At 40.3% G+C, this 16,919-nt stretch overlaps 1 protein-coding gene across 1 annotated transcript in view; it reads right to left on the reverse strand.

The window, feature by feature from the left end:
- ryr3 (ryanodine receptor 3) overlaps positions 1–16,919 on the reverse strand; it is a gene marked incomplete at its 3' end in the record, with an annotated part of 107,898 nt that overhangs the window by 33,070 nt on the left and 57,909 nt on the right. Inside the window, 19 exon segments of the mRNA XM_014015437.1 lie at positions 1,989–2,103; positions 2,215–2,488; positions 4,957–5,091; positions 5,592–5,694; positions 5,973–6,173; positions 7,312–7,915; positions 9,115–9,327; positions 11,016–11,242; positions 11,447–11,533; positions 11,627–11,789; positions 13,133–13,293; positions 13,379–13,427; positions 13,501–13,664; positions 13,777–13,985; positions 14,521–14,695; positions 14,784–14,989; positions 15,249–15,393; positions 15,484–15,643; positions 16,223–16,306. Coding sequence (XP_013870891.1) covers positions 1,989–2,103; positions 2,215–2,488; positions 4,957–5,091; positions 5,592–5,694; positions 5,973–6,173; positions 7,312–7,915; positions 9,115–9,327; positions 11,016–11,242; positions 11,447–11,533; positions 11,627–11,789; positions 13,133–13,293; positions 13,379–13,427; positions 13,501–13,664; positions 13,777–13,985; positions 14,521–14,695; positions 14,784–14,989; positions 15,249–15,393; positions 15,484–15,643; positions 16,223–16,306 — 3,475 coding nt within the window.

Raw genomic sequence — 16,919 nt, forward strand, 5'->3', positions numbered from 1 at the left:
GACTAAAGGTAAATAAACACCAGTTTGAATAGTTAGACACTGTAAAAAGGATAAAATACAAACACCCATCCCCTGGATGAACTGAATGTTGTGATAACTGAAAACTTTCCAGTGATATCAAATGTTCACTACTTTAGGATTTTTGTCAGTTTTTTAGCCAAAAAGCAACTTCACTGTTAAAAAATAGCCTCTGGTGACCGTAAGATTGAAAAACAGAGGATCTCTCTCTTTATAAATTCCCCTCAACTATAAATCTTTTGCCCTCGCGATGTCATCCCTTTTCTTTCAACCATTAAGTTTGATTGTGTGGTTCCATTAATGATGAGATAATCCTTCTTTAAACCCCATAATTCAACATGTGATATTCCTGGTGTCATCAGAGATTAATCATAAAGTAAATATGACAAATCTTTATATGGCCTCGGTCAGAGCAGAGCACGTATCGAGTGGCAGTCAGGAATTTATGTGAAGCTGTGACGAAGCTCTCGGTGCTCGTCCTGAGGGTCTAAAGTCTCCCTGCTGTCCGCTCTTCCAGTTTGTGTCAAGGCAGCTTCAGAGGCCTCCATCAACACCTCTGCTGCCTCAGCCGCCCTCCCTGTCAGCCGTGTGGCTCTGCAGGGGATTAGGTTGTTGCTCCTGGCCGACCTTAACGTCTCAAAATAAAATTTGCAGCAACTGTAAATAATATTTTATTATTTGCTCATGTTTCATACGCCACAAGACCCAAAGCTGAACCAGTGATCACCAATTTAAACATTTTATAAAGTGGTGCTAGGGTTTAAGTGAAGGGAAAAACTAAAAAAGACTAAATGCTTCATGCTTTGATTCTGGGTAAAATATAACATTGTTAAACCAACAATAATAAAAAAGGTGAACTAGATGGTTCAATATGCAAACTCCACATGTGTGTGTTTTCTCATATTTTAAAATGACAAAACAACTCATTTGGACTGTTCAATAAACTAAACAGCTTGATATGAAGAAAAAACAAATGATTATCCATCCATCTGTTCAGAACAAACTGTAGATTAGAACCARAACAGAACTAGAGTTTGTTTCTTCATGCATCTTTTAGCAAAATAAAATAAACTATGCAACTTTTAAAAAGCTTTAACTAGTCCTTATTTAGGATTTGCACATATTTGATTGTGTTCTAAAACTGTGTGAAATTAGGTGCATCTCTGAATAAATTATTACAAATGTCGTCATGTTAGATGACCGATAAATGTTCCTAAAGAAGCTAAAACTCAATTATAAAGTTAAACAAAGCAGACCAGAAGATAAAAATCAGCCAAACAGTGGTTCAAAACTAACATATGCAAAATAATAGATAAAGGTTTACATTTGAAACACTGTACCTAAAAGCTAAAACAAGCAAAATACTAACTAAAATATAAAACTATCAAAATCATAGCTTTAAGATAAAACTAGCAAAAMAGTAGCGAAAACAAAAAATTAAAAACATTGCAGCTCAACAATAAAATGATCAATATGTACAAAAAACCTTTAGCTAACAGCTTGTTAAAAGCATAAAATAGTTAAATGCTAAAGAGAGCCAAACAGTAGCTGAAAACAAAAATGAGCAAAAACCTATGATTTAAAAAAAAAGCTAGAAAGATTTTAGCTAAACAATAAAATAAGCACACCTTAACGAACAGACGAAATTAGCAAAACTGTAGCCAAAACCTTAAATTAACCGTTAGATACAGAAGTGGGGTCATTTTTGACCCAACGTATGAAAGAGTGTAGGTATTGATCCACGCATCCAAAGGTTAAGAAACCTGTAGCTAAAAGATAGCAGAAATGTAGCCAAAAGCTACATTTAACCTAACCATAGTTCAAAGCTTAAATTAGAAAATATAGTTAAATGCTAAAGTAAGCCAAACAGTAGCAAAAAGCTAGAAAAACTGTAGCTAAACACTAAAATAAGCATACCTCATTTAAGAGCTGAAATCAGCAAAACTGTAGGCAAAATGTCTACACAGTACCTGGGACTTGTCTCCTCCCAGAACATTGACCATGACCTCCATGACGGTCTCGTGCATGCCCAGAACTCTCATCAGATTGGGATGCTGGTAAAAAACTTTGTTGTTCATGATGTCCCTAAAAACACATGAAGGTAACGTGAAGTCATGCTACACAGTCTGCTACAGCATCTGTTTTATATGTCTGTAATTCCTTAAAAACAAAACAGGACGGTCACTGCATTCTGACCCGAGTCCATCGATCATGAGCTTCTCCTCTTCTTTGCCCATCCGTACTGAGAGCAGAGACCTGATTTGACCCAGAGAGGCCAGCAGGTTGATAGCATCCTGCACGGACGCAGCACTGATGGTGTAGGACTTCTTCATGGCCCGCAGCAGTTCACCGATGCCGTCGTACTGCCTCCTGAGCAGGCTGAACATCACTCGGACCAGCTCAGGGTCCTGGATGTGGGACTCCTGAGCCCAGCTGGTTATAGTCTGAGAAATCAGCTCCTTCAGGTTGGCTAAAGACGAAACACAGACAGCACAACGTCACAGTGGAACTTTGACAGGACTTGCAGCACTTTCCAAGATTTGAACTATTGGACACCTCAAGAATGCCCGTCCTTTTAAAATGGATTCAGCTGAAGGATTTTATCCACATTTACAGCAAAACTGAATATAACTCCTCACAGGTCGTCTTGTTAAATAGTAAAACAGATTTGATATAAGCTGTAAAATCCAGTTTGCCTTTGAAAGTCAGACTAAAGGTCTCATTAATGTTTCATCTCACAGACAACGAGGCACCACTACAGAGAAACTTAAAGTCGTAGCTAAATGCTGCAGCGCTCCGAGCGATAACACTGTTAAACCGGAGGCCTCGGTGAACTCTGACTGTTTGAGTTGCAAAGCACAAACAAAGGCCCGTGTTCCAACAGAATCCTAACGAGAGTCGAGGAGCCGGCTGCCATGAAGGTGAAGATCTGCYGGCTTCACATCTGCTCCGCGTCATCTCACGCTGAGGATCAGGAGGAGGTCATAAACTCCCCGAACCACACGSCGCAAGCTAATCTGCAAATAACCATCAGACACATCCAAACACTGCTGTCAAAAATGTTTTAACCTGTTTAAAGGAGACATAAGATGCTTTTAAACCCTTCTTTTTCACATTTAAATCATTCAGTTGGAGTCTCTATGGCACACAGCCCTTAAAGTGGAACWGCAATGCTTTGGTTTGAATTCCTCCTTATTGTAACTCCACAAGCCCCGCCCCTTTTCTGAGCTGTGTCACAGAATAATTAATTTTGAGGCTGTCTCTTTAAATCCAAATGAGGCGCTTCAAACCCGCCCCCTCCAGCTTCCAGACCAGTCCATTCTAATAAGATATGAGAGGGGTTTATGGTTATATAGCTGCGCAGAAACTTTTTATTTACAATTTAATTGAAAGATATGAACAAGAGAAAACTTGTCCAACCAGACTGACGTGTTGGAACCAGTCTGACCCAGAACCAGAGGAGAATGAAGACCACCAAATTGTAATTTTCTGCCTCCAAGTCCACAACAAAATGTATTTAACTGCTAAGAAGTGGATTTTTCAGGATATATAATTYAAACCATGCATATACGTTACTGAGTCTTAAAAAACTGTAAACTTTACTCTCCTTTTCAAAAATGCTTGCAAAGAGTTTTTATCAGATTAATGAAGAATATAACAGTCAGTCTAAGGAAAAATGCCTTTGAGTTGTAAAGTACAGTTTGATTTTCAAACCCAGTAATAAAATACAAAGTAGTAAATTTAAATATGCTTAAAGTCAYCAGCTTTATCTGTCCATTTATGACACAACTTAATGCTCTCCTTCCTGGGAGACGGGAGTAAAGCATTAAGATTCATAGCAAATGGTCTCAAAGACACTCAGCATCAGTGTTTTATTAACTGGAATCAAACAAAGACAGTTTSAGCACAGAGCAGCAAAACAAAACGAACCACTAGAGCCTGAGCTGATGGGAAACGCTGCACATTTATGATTAACAAACCTTTTAAGGTTTTATAATGTTAGTGTGGTAGGTTTAATRACAAACGTGGTTCATTTGAAAAGATAATTCATTTTCACACACCACAATGTACCCAAACTGTACTTCTATGAATAATCTGCACGGCTTCAGGCATTTGAGATCTGCAGTAAAAACAGGATCTGATCATGTAAAACCTGCCTTGATGTTTTAATAAACTCAAACGTCACTTTACAATATTTATTCAACTCAGAGATTCAAATAGATTTAACATTTTCACACCAAACTTGCAGGGTTTTTACACATAATATCACATTTATGTCAGCGATAATCAGAACGGATAAAATTCTGCTTTTATTTACAACCTTTTTCAGATTGTAAGTCAGTCGTTGGTAGTGTGAAACCATTTACTCGCCTCTTCTGTGTTTAAATAAGGAGCATCTTGAATAAAACTGAGCCTAAAACAGAAGCTGATAACTTYAGACGCTTGTTCTTGGCAATTATAGATTATTTCCACCTAATCCTCATTATTTTTCTTTACTTTAATCATTGAACTTTTGAAGATTTGCCCTCGGATCACAACCAATAAAACTCCCTTTAGGTCTTGTGACGTTTGTAAGAAATCTTTGCATTTATTTTATTATTTTTTTTCCCACTTGGGGTCCTTGTTTTATGAGGTATTTTTGCAGTGCGGCACATAATTCCCGACATAAATCACATAAATCTAATATGTGGATCCCACACACTGTGCAAGACGAATGGTTCGATGCTCTTCTTGTTTCACACATGCCACAAAGACAAACCGCTCATTCCGTCCACGTCCAGCGTTTACTGTCTGCAGTGACAAATGCAGCAGATAAAACTGGAGCCGTACGGTTTYGTGTAGTGGAAAAAAAACACAATTTGTGACTTTTGTTTGGATYTTGTTTTTCTGTCCAGAGTGAAAAAAGAGTGAGTGTTCACAGAAAAGCCCATCACTTACTTGGAGCAGCCTGTTCTGTCTCTTTGGGCTCCTCTTCGGTCTTCTGAGGTGGACCTTTAATCTTGTAGAGCAGAGACAGGAGACGGCCTTTTATTGAAGTGTCCTGCTCTTCCTCCTCCTCCTCCACTGGGATTCCTGCACGGGCAAACACACTGCTCTCAGTTTAATGTGAATAAAACGTGCTAAGAAGCACAAAAAAAATCAGCTGCTACTGTCCAAACACTGGTCTATAAATACTGGTCTATAATTCTGTATACAGTGTCTTTTTGCACTAAAAAATCAGCTGCTAATGTCCAAAAATAATGTAAAAACTGTAAATATCTATTATTCTGTCCACCCTACTTTTGTATTCTATTGTACTTTATTTATAATATCTCAGACGGTCAGTAAATAGAGTAACTACAAAGTAAGAATTTCATTGCACAGTATAACTGCTTGTATGCTGGGCATATGACAATAAWACTCTTGAATCTTGAAGAAGGGTTAGACTGTGCATTATTGTTAAAATATAATTAAGAAAAGGCAACTTGTCCAAAACAATCAAAAATAAACATGATGTAACAAAATAAACTGGTGTTAAACAAACAGACTATTTTTCCTTCTAAAAATGTGCTGAGCATGCAGCTGGACTCTACCACAGTGGAGTCGTAATTCTTCATGGAAGGACTTGAGCTCCTCCTGGACCTCCTCAGGACAGGGACAGTCATCTCCCGCGTCAAAGTTCAGCAGAATATTGATCTATGGGAAACGAACCGAGCCACAAGGTCAGATAAACATAGAAGAGTGGAACACAGGAAAACAAAACAAACATGAAGAATGAGCTAAAGAAGATGGAGAACAGAGGAGYTTTTAAATCCATCTTTTCAGCAGAATTATTTCTATGATCTCCTGCAGGAGGAGTTGTCTGAGGCTCTCTCTCTCAAGTCGTTTGTGATTTAACCCAAACAAAGACCCGTCTGCCTTTTCATTCATCAATCAGGACGTAAAACAAAAGCAGCGCTGCTGAACGGCCGTACCTGCTCGTGAGGCGGAGAGCGGAACTCTTTRGTCTTCTTGGCAGTGACGGCGGCAGACATGTTGAGCGCCAGCATCAGCTCGTTGTAGCGGAACTTCTGGTTAAACTGCAGCTTGGAAACRAACCTGTCGGAGAAGGAGACGATGGCTTCGATGCGATGCTTCAGCTCACAGTCGCAGAAGTAATGCAGCAGCTCGCACATCTGGAACAGAACAAAAATATTATGTAGGCAGGAGCAGTAGTTTCCTCATGAAGTAAAAAAACAACAATGTGTAGTTGTTATAAGGTGCTAACGGATGGCTAAAAGCTAAAAGTAGCAAAAGTTTGGCTAAAAGCTAAAAGTAGAAAAGGCTGGCTAAAAGCTAAAAGTAGCAAAGGGCTGGCTAAAAGCTAAAAGTAGCAAAAGTTTGGCTACAAACTAAAAGTAGCAAAAGTTTGGCTAAAAGTAGCAAAAGGCTGGCTAAAATTTAAAAGAAGCAACAGGCTGGCTAAAAGCTAAAAGTAGCAAAAGTTTGGCTAAAAGCTAAAAGTAGCAAAGGGCAGGCTAAAAGCTAAAAGTAGCAAAAGGCTGGCTAAAAGCTAAAAGTAGCAAAGGGCAGGCTAAAAGCTAAAAGTAGCAACAGGCTGGCTAAAAGCTAAAAGTAGCAAAAGTTTGGCTAAAAGCTAAAAGTAGCAAAGGGCAGGCTAAAAGCTAAAAGTAGCAAAAGTTTGGCTAAAAGCTAAAAGCAGCAAAGGGCTGGCTAAAAGCTAAAAGTAGCAAAAGGATGGATAAAAGATAAAAGTAGCAAAAGGTTGGCTAAAAGCTAAAAGTAGCAAAAGGTTGGCTAAAAGCTAAAGGTAGCAAAGCTTTGGCTAAAAGCTAAAAGTAGCAAAAGGATGGATAAAAGATAAAAGTAGCAAAGGGCTGGCTAAAAGCTAAAAGTAGCAAAGGGCTGGCTAAAAGCTAAAAGTAGCAAAAGTTTGGCTAAAATTTAAAAGTAGCAAAAGGTTGGCTAAAATTAGACTTGTAGCGACAAACTTTAAATATTACAAGACAAATAGTTGGTACACTAATGCAGATTTTAAAGAGAACAATGTTTTTAAAGGAACATATTTGTAAATGAMGCTTTGGAAAATGATAAATTCTAAAACCTAGAAGTCATCGCCTCCATCTCCTGTCTGAGCTGAACGTTTTGTGATATGAACGGATAAGATGAACACAGTAGGTGAAGTAGTTGGGCAGCAAAAACCAAAAGTCAAATGAAAAGCTGTAAATGCTGAGTCAGCATTCAGACTCAGTTTTAATGGATTTATTGTCACTCATCATTTTTATTTTGAAATGATTCTGCTGCTTTCATCACCTGGCGTTTGACGGACTCGGGCAGAGACTTCTCCAGCAGACTTTTGGCAGGTGGTTTACCCTCCTTGGTCTCCTCCTCTCCCGCCTCCACGGCCTTCTCCTCGTTCTTGCTCACCTCCTCCTTCTCCCCGGCCGCCTCGTCCCCCTTGGCTTCCTCGCCCTCCCGGGTCTCCCCGAACACGTTGGGCTCGATCAGGAGGAGGATCAGCCTCACCTCGTCGCTGGTCAGGACCCCCATGATGAGCAGCGTTGCGATGAGCTTCAGGATGGGGACGAACTGGTACTCCAGGCTCCCGCCCACGGGGTCCCGGATGTGCGAGCCCCCTCCCTGCACGGCTTCGGTCAGCATGCTGATGGCCTTCTCCTTCAGGACGCCCAGCGGGATCTGGGGGCTGTAGAGGAAYTGCTGGCGTTTGGTGTTGATGATGCAGACGGGGGAGAAGTTGACCCGGGGCGTCAGCGAGGTGCTCAGGCCCACGCCGGGCAGCGAGTGGCGCTTGGACTCATCGGGGAAGAGTTTGATGGAGCGAGTCTCATCCGTCACAGGGATGATGAACTCGTTGTTCATCATCAGGCGTGCCTCCTTTGCTGTTTCCAGATGGATGCTGGACAGAAGAACAATCAGTCCTTTCACTAAATCAAATAAATGTGCTGTAAGATTTCTACAACTTCTTCTTTAGATTAGTAGAATATGTCTGAGGGAAGTCAGGATGCTCGTTTATATGTATGATTCAGCAATTAAGACTTCTTGGTTATTTCACTACTGTGGCTTAAACTTCACAAATAAAACCGTTTATATTTATTTAAAGAGGGGGAGGGGGTATTATGCAAAATCAACCTTTTTGAGCTTTAAACCATTTTATAATCTCATTTCCTCATCAAAAACAGTGTTGCTTTCATGCATGTGTGAGGAATCCTTGAATCTCTTGTGGTGGAGCTGCCTAAAYCCTTGCTGGTACGAAGCACCGCCTATTTATACAAAGCTCCTCCCTGTAGCCGTCCTCCCGCCCCACAGAGCACCCCTCCCCCACAGCTCCACCAGACAAGTGGCAGGAGAAATATTTCTTTACAAATCACTATGATTTCGTTGCAAAATGCATCTTAAAAACAGTGGATGTTCATAATTTCATTGCAAAATACAGCTTCTTAATGATCTATCTATTTATAATATAGTAGCTAAACACTAACATATATGTTTGAGACGATGTTTTATAGATATATTACAAAGCTGAAACACGTCATACCTGCTTCAGAAGAACCAGAGTGAGCCTCCGTACTCGCTCTGGTTCTTCAGAAAACGTACTTTCTGGTTCCGGCGTGGGATCATTTGGGTAAGGTTCAACTGYAACCTGAGTTGGTATTTTCCWAAACAAATTATAAAATGATGCTTCTTTTTTATATTTAAAACAAAATACAACACTCCTATAAAGGGTTGTAAACAGCATGAAGCATTTCTGTGAAGATGTGCTGAAGTGGGAGTGTCAGAAATGGTAGGAGGTTTCTAAAGAGACAGTTTGAAGGCCTTTAGATACRACTGCGATGCTGTTTACAGCATTTTCATAACACCTGAAGGTAACGTAGTTACATGATTGTGGTAAAGAACTGAACTGKGTTCCTGGACAACACACAACACCCACCATTTAATCTCCTGTTTAATTCTTGTTGTGTTTTTCACTTTCACTCTATTCATCATTTATCATCATTTATTGGCAACATCCATCATCTTTCCCAATTCCATTCATGTTTTTCTACAATTAAAATGACTCGTCAGCTAGTCGGTAAAGAACAAAAGACGAGAACCCACCTGATGAGGACATCATAGAAGCCCTGTCTGAGCATGCCTGACAGGTACTGGTTGTCAATGGTGTAGAGCAGCTGAGACTGGTCCAAATGACTGCACAGAGCGTGGGCAACACGGTTGTTTCCCAGAGCACAGAGGGCGCAGTACAACTTCAGAGTGTGGTAGTGGAACTTCTTCAGGTCCTCGTGCTCTGATAACTCTAGGATGTCCAAACACCTGAAGGAACGATGGGGAAAAGAACGAGACRTGAGCTGAAAAAGGAGAAAAATCACCGTAAAAATAGCCAATAATTTGGAGCCTTTGGGGGGCTCTTTGTAGATTATTGTATTGTATTATATTGTAGATATTTATAATGCACTTTAAAAAGCATAAAAATCTTATCTCACGTGTATAACATTACCCCCGTGACACAACACTTCAATCATCTACAAGAAAATATTGGAAGTTACTGCAGTAGCTCATCAAAAAAAAGTTGGAGTTAAATTACTCACATTACACAGCATAAATAGAGTATATTAATTATATTATATTAATACCATCCTATTGCTCCTGTTTGATTTACTGTTTCAAAGGGAAACAATACAAAACTCAAGACAATGAGTGATTTTCCAAATGCCTAGATGTACTCTACCAGATTTTGTTACTCTTATCTCTCACTGCAAAACTACTTTTTATTCTCTCTTTAATAAAAGGGTCTCACTCCAAAAATTAGCCATCTAAAAATAAGTTTAAGAATATTAAACTGCAGTCTGAATCTTGTCAAATTAAGTGGAATAATCTGCTAAGTGCATCAAGACAACCATAACTGGAAAGACTTCTTGCTTGTGTATCAGTCTGAAACGAGCTTTTGGCTGGATTTACTAAGATTGTAAGGCTTGGTTTGCAGATGGATGGCAGTTTTCAGGTCATGGGAAGGTGGAGAAAACATCARCTGGCACTCATGCAGTAAAAGGAAAACTATAATGGATGTGGGGTTTTAAAGGTAGACGGTGCTGTAATCGAGCAAGCCATAGACTCTAGAAAAGGGCGAGGGGAGTTCACCCGGGATTGAATTTCCTGCACTAACACGCCTGAAAGCATCTGAGGCAAGCATTTAAAGCCAGGCCTGAACATTTCTCTCCTGATTGTGTGTCATGGAGGAGATGAGCAAGGCAGGATGAGGGTGGGGAGTCGAATCACTGCTGTTTCCTTTTTGAGCTTCAGTGTTCCAGGATAACACAGTAGCTGTGTTTCCATTCACCATGAAAATGCGAAAATTAGAATTTCAAAAATAAATTTGCTCAACGGAAACACGTCAATTTCAAAAAAAAAATTTACGTTTTTCGACAAAATGTTTTTGCGCTAGGATGAGGTGGTTTTTCGGCCGTATTGAAATTGGTGTTTTTCACAAAGCTACAATGGAAACACTTTTTTCACATCACAGGAGTCACGTGATCAACAACCAGCTGTTTCTACTGGTGAAAAAGACGACGAMGAAGAAGATAACAGGAAGYAGAAGTAGTAGTAATATCACAGAAGTAGTATAAAATAGTAAACTCACCGACTACAATTTCCCAAAAACACAGCATACGTAGCCGCTCCCAAGTAGGGACTTGTCTCTGGAAAGCCTCGATAAAAGACGCCGACGTCTCCTCTGATGATGAGCGGAAGTGTCGTGGATGATATATCGTGAGAACAAACGTATTCACGCGTGACTTTAATAGCATTTCTTACTTAATGGAAACACTGCAGTTGTGAAACTGTGTTTTTTCGACATTAACAGAATATCGACAAAGTTTGGTGCACATTTGCAATGGAAACACAGCTAGTGTTGCAGGACTCGGCCAACTTGATTAGCTCATGAATAAAACATCAAAAGGGGTTCATCTTTGTAGACAAAACCCCATTTAAATTTTAATCATTACCTGTTCTCTTCAGGTATGTGTACAGCCATCATCTGCAGGGGCTCTAGACACTGGACCACCCAGCCGTGCCGTTCGCTGACCCGAGCCGTCTCCACGTTCAGGAAGGTGTTGGGCATCCGACTCCAGAGCACGGCCACGATGGTCTGCACGTCTAGTCTCGGCGGGCACTGCGGCACCGGGTTCCTCTGTTCACTTCTGAAGATGGCCGACGACAGCGGCATGGCATCCTGGGAAAAGACCAGGAAGTTACCATGAGAGGTGGACTACTGATCACCATCGTCGCGCTCTTATTTTGACACAGCTGCACCRGAAATACATCTGGTCCTTGAGCAAAGCCCAACATAGTTGCTCAATATAATTCTGTATGTTTGCACTCTTCATCTGGAAAACAAAACATGTAATAAAATAAAGAGATGATAMGAGAAGCAAACCTTTATCTTGACAAATTCAAACTGGAAGAGGTTTGAACTGGTGGGGCGGACAAAAACAGCAGGGAAGAGCTTGGTGTTCGGCTCCACCTGAAAAATAAAAATAAAAGATCCAAAATCTAAATATTTGCTCTGGTTTAAAAGAACATATAGACGACAGAGAGCTCTAGTCTTGGTATTTGCCTGATATGCTGTAGGCAGCTCGGTGCCGTTGGCGGTGAAGGAGACGAAGCCCGTGCCCAGGTCGATCAGACAGCCGATTTCCAGGTCGGAGTTGGAGTGGCTGGAGGAGGAGGGGCTGACGGCGTCGGCCGCACACACCATGTAGCAGTTACTCCTCTGAACGCTGCAGCAAGGCAACCAGAGACAGTTCAGAAATACAAGTAAACTAATCGAGCTGGTTGTTGTTCTGCAACAGCAGCAGCTGCTCAGCCTAATGATGCTGCTTTGACCTTTTTTCTTTTAGCACATAAAGAAAGAGATAAACATGGCTGAGACTCTACAATATGGAGCAGTTATTTAAGCCTGTTTTTCTCTTTTTGTCTGTAACTGAACATTAATTAAACAATGCGTTATTTGTCATCATTTTGTTCGTTCTTTGGTTTGTTCATTTCAAAATAAAATCCCAAAAAGAAAACAACCGTGTTGTCTAATCTAATCTGTAAAGTTGTATTTGCGCATTTAAACTTGGATTTGTATAAAAAGGCTTATGGAGAGTGTGCAGACATATTGCCTGTGAAAAGGTTTGACTGAACAGCTTTTTGTTTCTTTAAAGTATTTCCCTTATTGCTGCAGGGATAACTAGTTTTACATAATTTCATCCCTCTAAAAACTAAAATTTGCAAAAACCTCCGAGCTCATTCTGGATGTGAGAAACCTGAACAATTAAAYGTAAACAGAGAGGATGTTTTAAAACAAAAATAAGTGAGTCAGTAAAAACACTGTATTCATTACTCAGGTTTCCTACAGTTTAAGTTAAATTTAAAACTTTTTAATGCCAAGTGAAATCAAATTTAAGACCAATTTCACAATAAAGACAAATGTTTATTGTGACAATTTTTTTAAACTGGCAGAAACTCGTGATTCAAAGTATTTTTTGGTTGAATTATTCAAATATTGCTAATAGACCAATTGTTTTTATCCATATCTAACTGCTATTTTGTAAAATATAGCAAAAAAAAAAAAAACATTCTTAGCAGTCAGTTTTAAATGTAATTTAATTTCTGGAAATCCTCTAATGACCCAAAATTTGTAGCTTAATGACCCACAGTGAAGTGTATGTGACATCAAATTTTTGTAAGAAATACGGATGTATTTTTGAAAGACAACATTATTAACATTTTAGAAAACAAATTTCACATTGCTCAGATGGACATTTGTTGAGATATTTGCACGTGAAATAACAGGAAGTGGTGTCAAAAGGGAACATCTGAATATTTCAAAGATAAATAAATGTTACCAATTATTTTAATATTTGATACGAATTACAGTCATCCTACTTACAATGTGTTAATATTCTTAAGACTTCTGAAGATTGACTTAAGACATTTTAAGGCTAATTAAGGCCTTATTTTTGGATTGATGAATTCAAGGCCTTTTAAGACTTTTTAAGGATCTGCAGGATCCCTGTTACTGGACTCCCTGATCTCACATAAAACCCTGGATGTAAAAGAAAAGCCAGCGACTCGCCTCTCGTGGACCCGGCCCCTCTCGTCTCCCAGGGTGACGGTGACAGTTTGCGTCTTGCTCAGACCGAAGTTCTTGTTGTAATAATGATAGTCAGGTGTGACCCAGCCCACCCACACCGAGGCAGGGTCCTGCCCAGCAAACACTCTCACTGAGTGGTAGTACTGCAGGAAGAAAAACACACACAGACATACATTAGCTGGGTAAAGAAGAGCTGTGAATAAGGACTGGATTGTAAGGTTTATTTACAGTGTGGATGCTTCCATAGTCGATGCTTCCATCTTCTTTAGGAGGATGGCTGCAGGAAAGAAACAAACAATTAGAAATAACTTCCTGTTGTTGATCATTTCGGTTCAAATGTTGTTGCTCACCTGAGTTTCAGTGACTCGTCCAGTAACCTGTCTGCAGAGTAAAACTCCACAGGCATGCTCAGCCTGCAGTAAACCATGTCACTGTTGCTGTTCTGGGTTCCAAACGTCTTATGAGTGACTTTAAGGCAGGGGGGGCTGTCCACTGTTCCATCGATCCGTGTCACCTGCAGAGAGAGAGACTCTCAAAAGAACTGAAAATGCTGCAGTTTCCATTAACACACCAGCTGCGCTTCATTACAAATCAACAGGCAGGACAGAACAAATCTACTTCTCTACCTCAATATGTTCGTGGTCCTGAGGCACGTTGAAAAACGTGGGCAAGCGCTTGCTGAACCACATGGTTATCTCTCGGTTCATGTTGACGGCAAAAGGCTCAAAGCCCTCCTGGAGGCCACACATGGTGTAGTACTTAAAGGTGCTCGCGTCTTTGCCCAGGTTCATGTGGCCGATCTGGGACATGCCCAGGCTGCAGACAGGGATAAAACCTGGAGGAGGGGATGGTATTAGTATTTCACWGAAGACACCTCTGTACAAATCAAAGAAAAAAAAATAATTCAATTACCTTCAAATTAAACTAATCATCAAACTCTGACAGCCGTGGCAGCCATAAATATCTTGTAATATGTTGCAGAACTCAAAATTTAACTTGTACTTAGTACTGTGTGATTATCCTGAACATCAGAGAAAACATCAAAACTGTAGCCAAAAGCTACAATTTAAAACAGTTGCTAAAGGCTAAGACTAGTAAAACTGCAGCTAAAATCAACAGAGCAGTTGCTAAAACTATAAAAATAGTGAAACTAATTAAAATGAGCAAAACATATTCTAAAAGAAAGAAAATGTGGTTAAAATCTACAATTTCTCGTATATTTCCTCGTGCCACTTTATGTTCAACAAATTGGGCCCCGACTTCAAAAAGGTTAAGAACCCCTGGTCTAAATGCTAAAATAGTAAATAGAAGCTAAAATCTAAATGAGCATTCACAGTTTCATTTAGTCTGACAGGAGTCTGAGGCCTCACCRTCCTCTATCTCAAAGTCGGCGAAGCAGAGCTCAGAACCCTTGCTGGTGATCAGGAGCTCTCCATTCAGGGTGAAAATCATGGATTTATCCTCCATATTGATCATGCAACCAACGACGTCGCCCTTTTTCCAAGGTTGTCCGAAGTAGCGGCTGCCGGCGTGCATTCGCCGACCCTTGAGAAAAAAGAAAACGTTACGGTGAAAGGCCGYGCCTCCAGTTTGTTGCTTATAAGAGCTTTGAAAGACACGACACGCAGTTTACCCTGAATCCATCAAAGACATAGGCTTGGTCATCTGCGCCCAGCTCCACGTCGGGTCTGCATCCCGGTCTGGCCCAGCCCACCCTCATATCACCTCCTGTTATGACCTCGAACTCAAAATACCACTTCCCCGTCTTCACGGCGTACGTTTGCTCCACGCGGAAGAAGCGGATGGTCTCGATGCTCTCACCATCTAATGCATGCACAACTTGAGCCAAAAACAAAAAGAAGGGAGAGACCAAACATCATGCATACTTCAGTTCTCTGCAGATATTACAACCAGCAGGCCTTGATGTCAGAACTAACAGAGCAGCTAATCTAAAATTAATGCTGCCACTGATAATAATAAACACTCAGAAATCACTGCCTGGATGCCATATTTGCAGATAAAAAGCATTCTTAGACACCAGCTTCTATATAGGTCTGAATATTGACATTATATATTTAAATAAAGAAACAAAACATACCCTCCTGGTCCGGAGGATCGATTTCATATCCATATCCAACGATGGTCCTAATGGCTTCTCTCAGACTGTCTCTGTTAGATTTCTTAGTGCGTTCGTCCAATAAAGCATATGGCACCAGGCGAGGATTACGTCTGCTCTTCAAATCCTGGCACAAACACAACAAAACAATCTGATTTAGGAACTACGCATCCAGCTTTCACACACTGTTCAACACAACATAAAAGTAAGRTGTTACCTGCTGGATGCCATAGGTCCAGCCTTGTTTTATTCTGTCTTTGGCCCAAACGTTGTGAGCGTTTTCAGCCAGTTTATCAACTAGAACCTCTTGACCCGCAGTCAGTTTCACATCAGAGAGTTCTAGTGGCGCAGGCTTATATCCGTTAGACATCAAGTAGCTGCAGACAATCCAACAGGACAGGATGAAAAACACAAAGTTATTTGGGATATTGTCACAAATTAAACAAGAAGAGTGTCTCTGCAGTCACTAAATGGGAGGTTCTTGGTGTGTGGGCGGAGTTTGGAAAACACAAGATGGGTCTGTTTAGTCGAGGGAGTTTGTTAAAGATGTGGTTTGAAGAATCCATAAGGTCCAGTTGGATGAACTGACTGTTGTCAGCTGGAGGGATGTGTAACAATTCAGCTCACTTGAAACGGCCAGAAAGTACAGATAATTTTAACATGAATATTCATTTCAGTCATAACTCCAGACAGGACGGTGCTAGTCACACAAAACTGTAAGTAAAAAAAGATTTACAYGTTCTCTAGATTTTAACATTACTATTAAATGTTCCCCACAAGTCAAATGGAACAATCACAGTTTTGCTAAACTCCGCCCACATAGCCAAGAACCTCCCCCTACATTCTGCAGAGACACCACCTTGAATTAGACGTAGAAATGAGGTCATTGATTTTAAAGGAAGTGGCATGCTATGGGTGAGTGTTTTCCATGCAGAACTGATAGAAAGATGCAGTACTCTTTAGGCAATTTGATTTTCTTCAGATCATCTTCGGCATGAATATTAATCTGAGCAACATGGCAGCCAAGTGCCAGCAGGGTCCTGGGGAGAAAAGAGAAAAACAAAGAAAGGTGAAAAATGCTTCACTCTTYCCCCTAAATAAWCCACAGCAACTCCTGCATTTTTTAAACACGGCTCACATTTTTATAACCATCAATACTAAAAACAGAGAAGTGCACTGAGCTTAGGCTGTGTGAACACATGGCGTGTGGGGAAACGGAGGTAGTTAGTGGTCAAACTGCACACGCCAACAGAAGCTCACAGGAAGAGGAGATTGCTTTGTTGAGCCAAATGCTTTAATAGAAAGATGACTCAGTCAGATGGCTTGAATAGCTTCTGGAGCCAATACCTCTGAGAAATCAATACTGGAACTTTTCCTGGAGGTGAAAGTCATCACAAGCACTGTTTTAATCTCAGTCCTAATCTGGTGTTGCTCAGCATTTAGCAGGAAGCTGCTGCAGCAGTTCAATAAACAAGTAATTAAATTACAGTTTGAATGCTGACTCAGCTTTCACATGATAGTCTTCCTGTTTGTTTGTTTTTTTATTTTCCTGTATGGGTTTTGCATCTACTTTAGCAGTTTTTACTATTTTAGTCTTTTTAACATGAAAACATTCAGCTCATTCAGGAAGAAGGTCTTCAGACCTTTAGATTC

The sequence above is a fragment of the Austrofundulus limnaeus genome, unplaced genomic scaffold, assembly GCF_001266775.1.
Source record: "Austrofundulus limnaeus strain Quisiro unplaced genomic scaffold, Austrofundulus_limnaeus-1.0 Scaffold129, whole genome shotgun sequence".
Lineage (NCBI taxonomy): Eukaryota > Metazoa > Chordata > Actinopteri > Cyprinodontiformes > Rivulidae > Austrofundulus > Austrofundulus limnaeus.